Source organism: Cervus elaphus, chromosome 20 (assembly GCF_910594005.1).
Source record: "Cervus elaphus chromosome 20, mCerEla1.1, whole genome shotgun sequence".
NCBI classification, from domain to species: domain Eukaryota; kingdom Metazoa; phylum Chordata; class Mammalia; order Artiodactyla; family Cervidae; genus Cervus; species Cervus elaphus.
In genome coordinates, this window is record NC_057834.1 from 137,496,717 (window position 1) to 137,510,567 (window position 13,851).

At 54.3% G+C, this 13,851-nt stretch overlaps 1 protein-coding gene across 6 annotated transcripts in view; it reads left to right on the forward strand.

Annotated features, from left to right (window-relative positions):
- The first annotated feature begins 233 nt into the window (after nucleotides 1–233).
- The window catches only part of TRAF3IP1 (TRAF3 interacting protein 1), a 61,930-nt gene continuing 48,312 nt past the window's right edge, over nucleotides 234–13,851 (forward strand). For 3 of the 6 annotated variants that reach the window (XM_043877151.1, XM_043877149.1, XM_043877152.1), the window contains exons 1-8: nucleotides 234–499; nucleotides 3,882–3,950; nucleotides 4,330–4,491; nucleotides 6,220–6,363; nucleotides 6,458–6,832; nucleotides 9,071–9,142; nucleotides 10,159–10,234; nucleotides 12,837–12,938. In XM_043877151.1, the coding sequence (XP_043733086.1) occupies nucleotides 377–499; nucleotides 3,882–3,950; nucleotides 4,330–4,491; nucleotides 6,220–6,363; nucleotides 6,458–6,832; nucleotides 9,071–9,142; nucleotides 10,159–10,234; nucleotides 12,837–12,938 (1,123 nt within the window). In that variant the 5' untranslated portion in view covers nucleotides 234–376. The remainder of the gene's footprint in view (nucleotides 500–3,881; nucleotides 3,951–4,329; nucleotides 4,492–6,219; nucleotides 6,364–6,457; nucleotides 6,833–9,070; nucleotides 9,143–10,158; nucleotides 10,235–12,836; nucleotides 12,939–13,851) is intronic. The other 3 variants (XM_043877150.1, XM_043877153.1, XM_043877155.1) reach the window with 3 other exon arrangements.

The following is a 13,851-nucleotide window of genomic DNA, read 5'->3' on the forward strand; positions in this document are numbered from 1 at the left end:
GGCCGGCGCCCAGTCCTCCCGCCGTCTCCTCAGTCTCGCCGGGAGAAGCATCTTCCTCTAGCGGCGGCTGAGAGGGTCGGGGCCTGAGCGCTGTCACTCCGCCGGCACGCAGCCCCACCCGCGTCGGCGCCGCCGCGTGCGCGCGCAGCCGGGCAGGGGGCGGGGCCCCGCGGCGCGTCCGTTGCTAAGGCCGCGCCGCCCCTGGCGACCGAGGGCCGCGGCCCGGCGCACGCGCCTGGGCGGACTCCGGTGCACTGTGGGATGGGAACCCGAGCGGCGCGTCGAGGCCGGAGCGGGCGGCGGCGGCGGCGGCGGCGGCGGGGCCGGCGGCGGCCGGGGAGCGGGGCTTAGGCTCTGCGGCTGACGGGGCGCGGCCATGAACGCGGCGGTGGTAAAGCGGACGCAGGAGGCTCTGGGCAAGGTGATCCGGAGGCCGCCGCTGACGGAGAAGCTGCTGAACAAGCCCCCGTTCCGCTACCTGCACGACATCATCACGGAGGTGAGCGCCGGGCCGGGATCGGAACAGCGGTGTGGGCCGGGTCCCCGTGCGCGGACCGGGTGCGGGCTGGGGTGCGGGCTAGGGTGCAGGTCCGGGGGTCGGGGCCCATGTGGAGTGTCGGGGTGCGGGCCGGGAACCGGGATGCGGATCGGCGGTCGGTGTTGGGGTGGGAATCGGAGAGCGGGGGCTGGGGGATTCGGACCAAAGCTGGCGTCGGGATCGGACCTCGCGTCGCCGAGCACTGCCCTTGCCCGAGGATCCCGGCCTCAGCCGGACGGATGACCCGCTGGGCCACTGTTCCCGGTAGTGTCCCGGCTCCTGGGGAGCATTCTTATGTCTTCCGTCCTGCCCCACTCTTCTTAGAGCAGATCTTCCATTCAGCCTGGCAGGGCTGTTTCTGTGACTTTTTCCCCCTTGCAGTGTCTGGCACATGGAGAGTGCTTACAAATCCCAGAAGAAGGACATTATTTTTTTGTTAGCGCCCCACCCAAGTTTCCCTCCACCTGCTCCTGCTGTGGTCACCTCATTGTTGTTGTTCCGTCGCTAAGTCCTGTCCGACTCTTCGCAATGCCATGGACTGCATGCAGCACCGCCAGGCTTCCCGGTCGTTCACCATCTCCCTGAGCTTGCTCGAACTCATGTCCGTTGAGTTGGTGATGCCATCCAACCATCTCATCCTCTGTCATCCCCTTCTCCTCCAGCCTTCAATCTTTCCCAGCATCAGGGTCATTTCCAATGAGTCAGCTCTTCCCCATATTAGATGTTTAATCAATGCCTGTGGGTGGATTTATTGAAGGTGGTTGTTGGGGGACTTGGAAGGATGTAACTGTAAAAGAGCAGGGCTGTATTTGCTGATGGATGGCAGAGCATGCCTTGAGATTAGTTGTCTCACTCTCTTGCCCGCTGGCTGGTGGGTTCCTGAGTGATGGAGACTTGTTTGTTGGCACGTCCCGGGCACGGTACACAGAAGGTGCACAGCAAACACTCACTGCTGAGTGGAGTCAGTCCAGTGTCAGCGCCCATTTCCATGGTGCACCCAAGTGTGGTGTTGCCCTTGGGAACCCAGGCATGCTCTCCGGACTTCAGGAATCAGGTTCAACTTGCAGGTGTCCTGGGCTCCTACTCTTGCCCATGTTGGTCCTTAAACTTCACTTCTCAATCCTTCCAACAGGTTTGGCATCTTAGTCTTCCACAAACTGTGCTTTACTTGTCTTTGCTCTCTTAACTTAGCTTATGATGCGGACCTCTCTGTGCTCATAAGCTGTGCTTAAAACTCTCAAAACTGACCCACATCCCCAGGGCTATCTTGACTGGCCTCTTTGTTCTCCTCCTAAGCTAGTGCAGCACCTAGACTGCCCTGGACAGTGTCTGGGGAAGGGACAGGGCTCTGTAGGGAGCCTCTGGGGGGAGCCAGGCCTTGAGTGGCATCTTCGTGTGAAATGGGTAGGTGGTGTCCTCTGACCCAGGAGGGATCCAATCACTTAGCCAGGTGGTGAGTGGCTGACCGCACCAGTTGCTGCCCCAGCCTGACACTTTGATTTTCTGTGTTAGTCCTGTTTTCTCACTGAAACCAGAAAGCCAGGAAAGAGGCTGGGGGGCCCTGCCTCTTTCTGTGGGTCCTGGTGTGGGCTTATGGTGGCTGCTGTCCCCACCTCCTGCAAAGTTGGAGGGGGGAGGAGAGTTCAGGCAGCAATCGACTCCGTTGCCAGGTAGCCAGACTGTGGGGAAGGAGTTCCGTGTTCCCCATCAGGATCTACTGGTCTGCTTTTTTGCTAATCTAAGGTCAAAAGTATTGTCTCTACCTGTGTAAAGAAAAGTATGTTAATTGTCACTTATTTGATAAAGATGTTAGAACAGTTGACATATATATGGAAAGCGTTTTCAAATAATACATGCTGATTCTCTTAGCAAAATTCTTTACTGCTCCTGAGTATTGTGTTCAAATTGCCATATTTTAGAATTTTAGTTACTGCTAAGCTAACTCTGTATCCTTCATAAATTGAAGCATTGATCCTGTGAAATTAATGCCTCTTGTTGCTGGAAATGATTGCTCGCAAGTTTACACTGTCAGCACACTAGAAAAATCTCAAAAGGAGCAAGATGAAGAAGTTCTAGGAATATTAGATGCTTTTAATATTCTACTTCATACACGAAAGCCTGGCGTGCTGCAGTCGTGGGGTTGCAGAGTCGTGGGGTTGCAACTTAATGACTGAACAACAACAACTCTTATGTGCTACCTGTCTTATTAGGGAAAATAACAGCACAGCTGTTGAGCAGTTTGAGGAGTATAAGCTGGCTAGTTGTAGCTTGGTCTTAAAGAAGGAACTTGGTATTAGTGTGGCACTGTCTTTTCTTTTTTTTTTTTCCTAAAAGCATGTCTTATAGTAATAAGTAGTCTTTATAAACGCCAGGACACACACTTATAGGTATACTCATCCTTACTACATACAAGGGTAGTCTGATATTTCCCGATCTGTTTTATTTTTAAAAATAGGCTTACTGCTACCCATTACATTGACTTTATAGTGACCTGCCACAAGAGAACCTCTGGTATGAGAGGACCCAGGGCCCTGGTGTGTCTGGGGGTGGGAAGGGGCAGAAAGCATCACCACCCCCAAACCTGACTAAGGGGTAGCTGGAAGGTGCAGGTTGACTGGGGAGAGGGAGTGGTGAAGGCACCAAAAAAAAGTGATGTGGCAACAGACCACCCCCCAGCCCCACTGGTCCCAGGAAGCGATTGATGCAGTGGTGCGGAGAAACCCAGGCCGGCAAGTCCCCTTTCTTCCCCAGATCCTTGCTCTCCACTGCTCTGAGTGACCCTCAAAAGATGCCTGTTTCTGCTTTTGGACCTCTTGGGGCCTCCTTGTGGTCCTGAGGCTGAGTCCGTATTTCCTGATGGCTTCGAAGGCCATCTGGGTCAGGCCCTTGCTGGCTCCCTGGCCTCAGGCCTATCCTGTCGCAGGCCATCTGCCCCTTGAATGGACCCGCTTGGCCGAGGACCTTGTGGGACTGTTTGTCTGGCCTGGCATGTGCTCCCCCATATCTGCTCTGGTCTCAGCTTGAATAGGCTTTGCTCCAGGAAGTGCTCCTGGACACTGCGGGCCCTCCTACACTTGCATCAGGGGAGATCCTGTGCCCACTTAGCGCCCTGCAGGTCCGTTGTGTTTACGTGTCCTCGCAGCCAAATTGACTTCGTGAAGATCAGGCGGACTCTGCCTGGGACAAGGCCCCCGCACGTGGCAGACGCTGGAACAAGTGTCATGTCAGTGGACGGATGACGTCTGGGTGTGAACAGAGCCTGGTGCCAGCGTGGGGCGGTGGGTGCAGCTGAGCCCCAGGCTGTCCTAGGGTGCTGACCGTGGCCTTGCCTTTTCTTTTGAAGGTGATCAGGATGACGGGCTTCATGAAGGGCCTCTACACAGACATCGAGATGAAGTCTGACAACGTCAAGGTAGGTGGGAGGCGTTCTCCCCACGGACTTCAGAAGCTGTTGCTCCTGGGCTGACCTGGGACTGGAGCACAAGGCTGGTGGCTCCAGGAGTGCCCCGTGCCCTCCTCACCTCAGCTTCCTCCAGCAGCTGCATAGCACGTTATGTCAGCCTTCAGAAATGCAGCTAGTGTTCCAGAGGGGGGTGCCAGCCCATCACAAAGCTTTACTAAACTTTTATTTGGTGGTGGTGGTTATAGAGAGTCAGGAGTTCTATATCGGACACGCACCTAAAAATAGCTTTTTGTCCAAACAGGAAATTAGGCCTGTTGAACATCCTTAGGATAGTGCAAGCTCTTTTTCAAATATTTTAATATCTGTCTTTCAAATGGAAATCTTTCAGGATAAAGATGCAAAAATTAGCTTCCTGCAGAAGGCCATAGATGTGGTGGTCATTGTCTCTGGAGAGCCGCTGTCAGCGAAACCGGCTCGGATCGTGGCGGGGCACGAGCCCGAAAGGACTAACGAGCTGCTGCAGAGAATCGGAAAGTGCTGTCTCAGCAAGGTAGCGCCACCTGCCCCGGAGCTGGGAGCTGTGCACCCCTGGGAGGGAGGGCGACCAGGTGGGGTAGGCAGGCCACCGGCAGGCAGGCCAGCCCGGGCAGTGCGCAGCATTGGAGGAGGGGGTTTAACCCTGTCCCTGCTGTCTGATCCCCCCTCTCCTGGAGCCTGGGGGTTACAGCCATGGTTTAAAGCTCCGTAGTGAACAGATGATGGAGAAGCCAATGGCACCCACTCCAGTACTCTTGCCTGGAAAATCCCAGGGATGGGGGAGCCTGGTGGGCTGATGTCTGTGGGGTCGCACAGAGTCGGACACGACTGAAGTGACAGCAGCAGCAGCAGCAGTGAACAGATGAACAAGTGCTGCGTGCAGGTTCCCTGAACTGTCGGTGTGCCCTGGGGTGCCCCAGGCACCCTGCCGGGGGTACATGGCTGGAGGCTGCATGTCCAGCCTTCCTCCTCTTGGGCCACCTTTCAGGGCCCGTGAGTGTTTCCAGCTCAGGTGGCGGGGGTGGCCAGAGGAGCTGCTTTCCTCCGTCTGTGGGGTTTACTGGGGGTGTTCCTGTTCTCTACTGGCCTTTACAGCCCTGCTCCGCTTCCTGTCCTCCCCTCTCTCTCCCTGGAGGGGTGTGTGAGGAGCTCTGCTGCCTTCCGAGAAACCCAGAAGCCCTCGTGCGGGGGCTGGATTTCCTGGGGTCCTCACCACCGGCTGGAATCTGGGCCTCTCTGGCCTTGCTGTCCCTCTGGGGCCATTGGAGGAGGTCTTCCCCCCGCCCCGGGTCCTCCTCCTTCCTGGGATCTGAGTAGCTCCCAGTGGAGCAGAGCTGGACCTTTGTCAGGGGCATGGCGAATACAGCCCTTGATGGGCTGGAGGCTGGGGGCTCGCCTTCCACGCCCTGAGGTGGGAGAGGCGGGTTCCAGCCCACACAGCAGGCAGGGAGTGGGGAGTGGGGTCAGACTGGCTCCTGGGGCCGCAGGAGACTCCCGCCCGGTGGGTCCAAGGCTTGGCGACTCAGCTGCCCCAGATCCTGCTCGACGCCCCCTTTCCAGAAGCGGATCTGACCAGTGATTCCCGCTGAATCCTCCTGGCGCCTCACGAAGCCCCGCCCCTCCGGTCCTCGCCCCCCCCCCCCCCCCGCCCCGTGCCTGCCCCCAGGTCTCCTGCCCTGCCCGCTGCCTGTGGGGTCGGCTGCTCCTCCCGGGGTCCCCGGCACGCCCCCCCGGCACGCTGCACCGACTTGGCTGTTGTGTTTGGCCGTCTCGCTGGTGCGCAGCGTGGCCTTGGCCCTTGGTCTAGTGCCCAGCGTGCTACGGCACTCAGCGCAGGCTTGCGGAGAGAGGAAGTGTGTGGGCGAGGGGGACTCCGGGGGCAGTCAGGGGCGCTGCCTGGGGGATTTTGGCGTCTGATGGGGCTCCAGTGAGATGGTCGCTTAGGCCGGGCTCTGTGACCCTGTGAGAGGTGTGGGGCAGCTTCGACGCCCTTGACAGCACACATGGCCACGCTTGGGTGGAGGGAAGTGGGGTGCGCTTAGCTTGAGTGGACTCTGGTGTTAAGGATTGGAAATGCTGGAGGGGACAGTTCTAGGCGATGCCCTACGTGGTCTGTGATAAAATTCATTTTCTTTAGGAGACAAAGAGTCCGTTTAATGAGCAGTCTTTGCTGACACTCAAGTGTATTACACGAACTCATTTCATTGCAACCTTGCATTTTATCTCCTCCCGTTGGGACCAGCTCTCCAGTGATGACGCGGTGAAGAGGGTGTTGGCCGGAGAGAAGGGGGATGTGAAAGGACGGCCCTCACTGACGTCCAGACCCCAGGAACTGGATAATAAGAACGTGAGGGAAGACGAGTCCAGGGTCCGGAAAGACAAAGAGGTGAATGCAGGTTACGTGTGTCTAAAATAGCGGGGCCTTTTGTGGTTCAGGTAGAGAATTTATAAGTGACGCTGTTATTTGGCTTTTTTCCCAGGATAGAGGAAATTCTGAAATAAACGAGAGAAGTACAAGCAGAGATCAGAAACAGAAAGAGGAATTAAAAGAAGAAAGCAAGCCCCGGGAGAAGGAAAGGGACAAGGACAAGGCCAAGGAGAACGAGCGGGACAGGCACAAAGAGCCGGAGCGAGACAGGCACCGCGAAGGGGACCGCGAGCGTGCCAAGAACCGGGCGCGAACGGACAGGGAGAGGGAGCGGGACCGCGGCCCCCGGGAGCGCGACAAGGACGCGGAGCGCCGGAGCGATGGCGGGAAGGAGAAGGAGCGGGAGCGGGAGCGGGAGCGGCGGCGGCTGCGCAACGGGGAGCCCGAGCGGAGCCGTGAGGGCGAGCGCAACCGGCCCGAGAAGAAGGTGCGCGCCTGGGGGGGGGGGGGGGGGCCCTCCGCCGCCTGCCCGCCTGCAGAGGGCACGGGCTCCTCTCTAAGACTCATACCGCTTTTCGCTGCCGTGTGACAAGGAAACGGCATTCGTTATGTCGCCCAACCTAAAACCACGGCCAGCCCACCACGGCCAGCCCGAAGCCCTCCAGAACCCAAGGGCGCTGTCTGCCGTGCGCACGCGTGTCGGGGTGTTTTCTGGCCGTCGGGGAGCGGCGGACCTCGTGGCCTCGTGATCGGTGTTCCGAGGCCGCCCTCCGTGTGGGGGGCTCTCCCCGGGCCGTGGGCCTGGCCCCCAGCGTTCAGGGTGAGGGCCGCTTTCTAAGTCTCAGAGGCATTAGCTGCTGAGTACAGTGAGACCCCAGCATACTGAATTCCTGCTCAATTCAAGTTCTCCGGTAAATTTAGGATTTTCCAGAAAATTCGTTTGGTTTCAGGCAGTGTGTGTTTTTTTTTTTCCCCCCTAGGTGTTCAGGTTATTTTGGAGTCTCTGTAGATAGGGTAAGCCTCCTGTTAGGGCTGGCATCGTGGACTCTGGTTCTTGGGGGACATTGCATAACTGTAAAGTGTCCTGGAACCGCCCTGGAAATTCTCCAGCCACTGGGAAGGAGAAAGCTGAGGTCTGGACCAGTTCAAGGTCCACCGGAGGGGTTGGCAGGTGGCGAGGGGCCAGGCTGAGCCCCTCTGTCCTGCCTCGATGGCCATCTGGTTTTGTGAGTTGGCATCCCCAGGGTGTGGCTCTGGGAGGTGAGCAGGCTCCTGGGACCAGCCCAGCGCCGGGCCTGGAAGCTGGTCTTTTTGGTGGTTCTGTTGGTAATGTTAGCACACCGCCTGGAACCTTGGGGTCCTCCCAGGAATGTCCAGAAGTCAGGTAGCCCGCCATGCTGTGTGTGTCATAAAAAGCGAGACACCCCCCCATTTTTGCCTCTGTTTAAATGGGGTCTAAGGAAAGTCTTTTCCTCTGACCTGGCTTTTTGTGGCGCTCAAACATTCTCGTGCATTTTGCTGTACAAGGCAGCCCCTGGCTGGGCACCACCTCTGCCGTCTGGGCCTTCAGACCCGGGGTCCCCCCTGTGATGTGCCCCGGGGTTGCTGGTGGTGTGCCTGCTGCTAGGGGTGGACTCCCGGGCCGTGCTGGACAGTGAGTGAGCTTCTGAGACAGGGTGATGGGACCGATCCTGCTCCCAGCTGGTCGTCCTTGGCCCGAGTGGGTGTGCACAGACCTGTCATGGTGATCCTGCTGGCCTGGCTCCTCTGTGTCTGTCTGGGGCTCCTCTGTGGAGCAGGGTTTGGGGGGGGCAGGCAGCATTCTCCCCCGGGAGTCCCCCAGAGGCCCGAGCTCCAAGGCTTCTGTGAGGGCAGCTCTGGGAGGAGGAGATGGCTCTCACTCAGGTCCTGCTGGGTGGTCTGATTGGATCCCTTGACGTAGAAGAGACGCTGGTGAGATGTTCTTAGCCTGTGAACCCCCAAGTGTGTCCTTGTGTGACAGTGGAGGTGTGAGGTTGGAGTGGCCACATCGGGGTGCTTCCTCCTTGTGTGTCTGTGGGCAGCTGAGTGCTGTGGGTGGGGGACCCGGGCACGGAGCCTGGCCCACATAGGAACTGCTTTGGATGCAGTCTGCCGCTTCATAATGAAGTCGTGAGGACACTGAATTGTTGAAATATTGAGCAGGCACCCATCGCTTTTCACAGAGGAAAATCTCAGCAGCTGTGTCCCTCCTCCTTATGTTGACACGTGTCTGAGAGTTGACTTAAGCGCGAGGCTTCCTAAGGTGTTGCTTTAACCTCTTACAGTTTTCACGTCATGTTTGTCTTGAGAGTGCATTCCTGTTGCAGAGTCTGAAGCCTTTGCTCCATCGGGAAGTGAGAGTGGTTTCTTCTTGGAAGCTGGGATGTTGCCCTGGGTGTCGGAGCTCCTGTCCGCACCAGATCCCCTGTGTGTCCCTGGAACGTTTGCGGGAAGCTTGGCCTGGCAGAGTGACTGGGGTCCGGGAGATGCTGCTCCCTGCCGTTGCCCCCTGGGCCCTGCCTCTGAAGCCCGTGGCCTCCTGGCTGCCCCGCCACCGCTGGGGGTCGGGGCTGGGGCATGGTGCTGGTGCTCCCGTGTGAGGGTTTTGTCTTGCTGTCCGTCAGCCTTAGAGAAAGCGTCTTGATGCTTTTTTAGATGTTATGGACTTGAGTAATTCTACAGTTTGAATTTTTTTTTTTTACAGTCATCAAGCTCAGGAGAGATGTCTAAAAAGTTATCAGATGGATCTTTTAAAGACCCCAAAGCCGAAACAGAGGTAAAATTTGAAAAGTAACTACAAGAGATGTAAACCCCTAGCTGTGCTGAAACAGGACATGCCGTGCCGTGGTCCTCCCCGGAGTCCGGAGCCTCACCGCGGGGGCCCACGTTTGTTCTGTTGTAAGAGGAACGGTGTCGGTGGTTTCCTGCCTGTGGAGTAGATGGGGCGTGTACATCCTCTGGGTTTCTGGGGCAGGCTCCAGGGCCTCCTCGTACCTTTGTTTAACAAGTGTGACGGGCGGCGTGCAGAGGGACCGGGTCATGGTGTGGGAGTAGGTGGGGTGGCTCTTCAGGTCAGTGTGGGGGGATTAAGTCACCAGGCAGACGGGGACGGAGGGCTGGCTGGAGGGGCCTGTCCTGCTGCGCCTGGCCCTGGGGGACCCTGCACCAGGCTCCCCGTGGATGGGGTACGGTCCAGGCCGTGCCTCCTGGGGGTGTTTAGACTCCCCCTGACTTCATCATCCACACTGCATCTCAGAAAGTGTATCCGGGCAGCCACAGGGAAGATGGACAGGTGTGGAGTGGACGCCGCGGGGCTGGTTAGAGGTCCACATGGCAGCTTGAGAGAGGGGTCGGGTGGGGAACTGCACCAGCGGCCAGCGGGGCAGCCTGTGCTGTCTCCTGTTTACACAACGTTGAGTAGGCTTGCACTCTCAGAGTTGTTCACAAGCACACTGAAATAATCAAGCTTGTATCGACAGAGGTTGAGTCCTCATAAACTCAGCTGATAAGACAGAGATTCTCAAGGGATGGTCAGTAGGTGGCTGACCTTTTTAGGGCTGTACAAAAAATGAGGAATTCTGCGTTTAGAATGAAGGAGGTTTCAGCTTCCTTCTGATCCCCACTCTTAGGTCCTGCCTCACTGATTGCCTTCAGCTCACCTCTCAGAGCATCTGGGTGTTGCCATGTTTCCTATTGGCTTTTTCCTTGAGCTTGAATAATAAATCTGCTCACGATGCATGATGTTGCTGTGTGGGGCATCAATTAATTTTTTTTTCCTTTTTTTTTTTAAAGACTGAAATTTCCACTAGAGCATCCAGGTCAGTGACAACAAAGACGTCAAAGCGGCGATCCAAGAATTCAGTGGAAGGTACTGCACGGTTTATCATATAATGTATCTGAAAGTATTAGACTCTTGGCCTTAACCACAGCATCCACTAGGGAAAAGCTTTTGTGGATAGAAAGCAGTTTTGCCTTTGGAAGGCATGAACAGAGACTGCAATAATGATGCAGATGTGTGGCTTTCATACCCGCACGCACGTGTGTGCACCTGCACACGTGTGAGCTCACGACACCAGGGACAGAGGACACTCTTTGCTGGAGAGCTGTGTTCTGATCTAAAAGATATGATTCAGTGTTATTTTTCCAGAAGTATCTGTTAGTCTTCTGTGTCTCTCTGGCTCTTCTGAATGGGTAGGCTAGTTTCGTCCTGATACAGGGTGGACATGGAGAGCATCCTGCCCTTAGACAGGTGGTGTTTATGGGCTGTCTAAAACAGTGTTTAAAACAAGAGCAGAAATTGTACCTAGGGGTCATGCTGAAAGCTGGAGCTGACGCAGACGAGCCTGGCCTGGGTTTGCCCGAGGGTGGTGCCTTATGACAGACCAGGGAAAGAGTGCCAGTCTGTCCAGGGCGGGGAGGGACAGATGGAGGCTGGCAGTGCTGGGGACTTTGAGTGGAAGCATGGAGTAACTTTGAATGAGCAGTAGTGGTTCCTGAAAAAGTCATCTTTTCCCTAAGTTGTAAAACTTAAAAGTAAGTGTAGTAACGATGTAGTAGTTGAAATTCTTCACTGAGACGTTAAACTTAGATGGTACGTTTCAATCTTTGACATTGATAAAAGCGTTAGTGAACGTTTTTGTGCCAGGAACTTCGTCTGTCTTTCGGGCCATCTCTGTGGGACAGGTTCCCAGGTGTGAGTCCTGGCACAGGGGCCAGCATGGACATCCTGAGGCTTCAGCTGCGGTGGGCACTGTCCCTGCCCTCTCCCCCACACCTTCTCCCAGGGTTTGTTTTGAGCCCTTGCTGATTTCCATAGATGGAGTCTGAGTGTTCTTAATTTGTGTGCTCCCTTAATGTTACAGACATCTGCCAATTTTGGGGGGCTTCCCTGATAGCCCAGTTGGTAAAGAATTCGCCATTTCCTGGGTTGGGAAGATCTGCTGGAGAAAGGTTAGGCTACCCACTTCAGTATTCGGGCCTAGAGAATTCCATGCACTGTATAGTTGCCAATTTTTAAATAATTATTTGTTTCTTGTATCTTTTCAGTTTTTTAATTCTAAATATGTTTGGTTTCTGACTTGCCTAGGTGTTTAATTTTTATGCACTGGAATTTTTATGTACCACCAGTCTTTTTTTTTTTGTGGTTTGTCCAGAGATTTGAGAGATGAAGATTTGTGTTTTCTCATGTGTCTTAATATTTATACTTTTTGATTATCTCTTTAATTCATGATATAAAACGAGGCTCTGAATTTGTTTTTTCATAATCACTCACCAGGTGTTCCAGGGTCACTTCCTGACTAATTATACCTTCTCTCCTGCTCTGTGCTCTCCCCGCAGGCCTTTTGGAGTCTGGAGCCTGGTGTTTTTGTTTTTGTTTTACTCTACTGTTTTCTGTTTCACTGTCAGTTCCCTGTCATTTTTCTTCTCAAAAAAAAAAAAAGAAAAAATTGCAAAGCCATTTTATTTGCTTATTGTTGCAGAGACATTTTCCAGTCACTTGAGTTCCATGAGTCAGAGATTCCCACCTCCCACGAAACAGACTTGTCAGGAGGCGCCTGCACTTGGGTGAAGCCTAGGTTTTGTTCTTGGGAAGCCTGGATCCTGCTGCTTTCAAGTTAGATGGGGGTTCCCTCTCCAGAAACGTGTGTGCGGTGCTTGGGTGTGTCTGCCAGTCAGGGATCGCTCAGTTGTTTTGTTTTCAGATTTCTGGAAATGGTATCTTTCTTCTCCTCATTAATTTTTTGGTGATCATTGTTGGAATATACATAGAAGCTTTATTGATTTTTGTGGCTGTCTCTTCAATCTAGCCTGTAGTGAATCTTGATGCAGAGTTGTTGCATTGGTTCTTCTCATTTTCTAAGCTGACGGTCATGTCATCTGCTTTTCTTTTCTAATAACCCAGGATGTTTGCATCTGAGTTGATCAGTAAGCTTGTACTGTAAGGTTCCTTTTATTTGGTCTTTAAGAGATTTGGTTATCAGAGATTTGCTGGCTTTATGACATTAAGCTCTGCTGAGCTGTTGACAAACTGGTGAACTCTTTTTCTTCCCTGCCCACTCGCCGAGCGCGGACCTGATAACCCCAGGTCCTCACCCAGCATAGTTGGCACTGCCCTCTCTTGTAACGGGTCGCATTCGGGCAAGTATCTGGCGCCCAGGAGGTGTGAGAGACACAGGCGTTCTGTGTTCCTGCTGAGAAGAGAAGCCTTGAGTTTACTAGAAGCGTGGGGGTGGGGAGAGTATCACGTTTGTTAGACATACTGAGAATCCGAAAGTCATTCCAGAATCTCTAGAGGATCCAAAAAGCATTCTGCCTAAGAATATGAGAGTTTGTTTTTTTGCTTATTCTTAACTGGTGAATTGTAGCAAAGTGAAGCACTTTCAGCTAGTGAATGCATTTTAATTTCATTTGTTCAATAATATGCAGCATTACCAATTAATACATATTTTCATTGTGCAATTTCATGTCAGGAAGAAGGGACTCTAGAACCAGTGAAAACAGTCTTTCCCCTGAAAAAGAACATAACTCTTCCTACAGTAAAGCTAAGAAGGAGCATACCGTGAAACAGTTCGGTAAGACTGAGTGAGCCCCAGGGGAGGCTGAGAGTGCGCGCTGGCGAGCTGAGACCTTTAGCTGCCGGATCCTCTGCTTGGTCATGGAGCAGACGGAGCCCTGTGGCTGCTGCAGCGGAGATGCACCTGCTTGGCTCTGGGAGGGGCCCTGGCGCTGGAGCACTGCCCTCGGGCGGCCGGGGCGGAGCGGGGCAGAGGGGCCGCCCACCCAGGGGTCTGAGCCACAGGGGGCCTCCACACCCCTCAAGTGAAGGTTCCCTGCCACGGCTCAGGCCCTGGCCCGTGATCCACTGGAGCCTTCCGTTGTTCTGCAAATGTTTGTGGGGTCCTTGTGCTCATGGAGAGTACGCTTTAGAGGGAGAAGACAGATAAGAAGGAGAGGTCAGGTGTATATCTTCTGTTAGATAATAAGGAGAGGTCAGGTGTATACCCTCTGTTAGATAATAAGGAGAAGTCAGGGTGTACACCTTCTATTAGATAATACAAAGAGGTCAGGGTGTACACTCTCTATTAGATACTAAGGAGAGGTCAGGTGTACACCCTCTATTAGATAATAAGGAGAGGTCAGGTGTATACCCTCTATCAGATAATGAGGAGAGGTCAGGTGTACACCCTCTATTAGATAATAAGGAGAGGTCAGAGTATATACCCTCTGTTAGATAATAAGGAGAGGTCAGGGTATATACTCTCTGTTAGATAATGAGGAGAGGTCAGGGTGTACACCCTCTATTAGATAATAAGAAGAGGTCAGGGTGTACACTCTCTATTAGATAATAAGGAGAGGTCAGGTGTACACCTTCCTATTAGTTTAGCAGAGTCTTTTGAAGGGAGAGGAAGGCTAGAGGAGTGGGGGGCGGGGGGGGGGGGGTGTCTGCACAGAGTTGGCTCGGGTTGCTGAGCACATGAGCTGAGG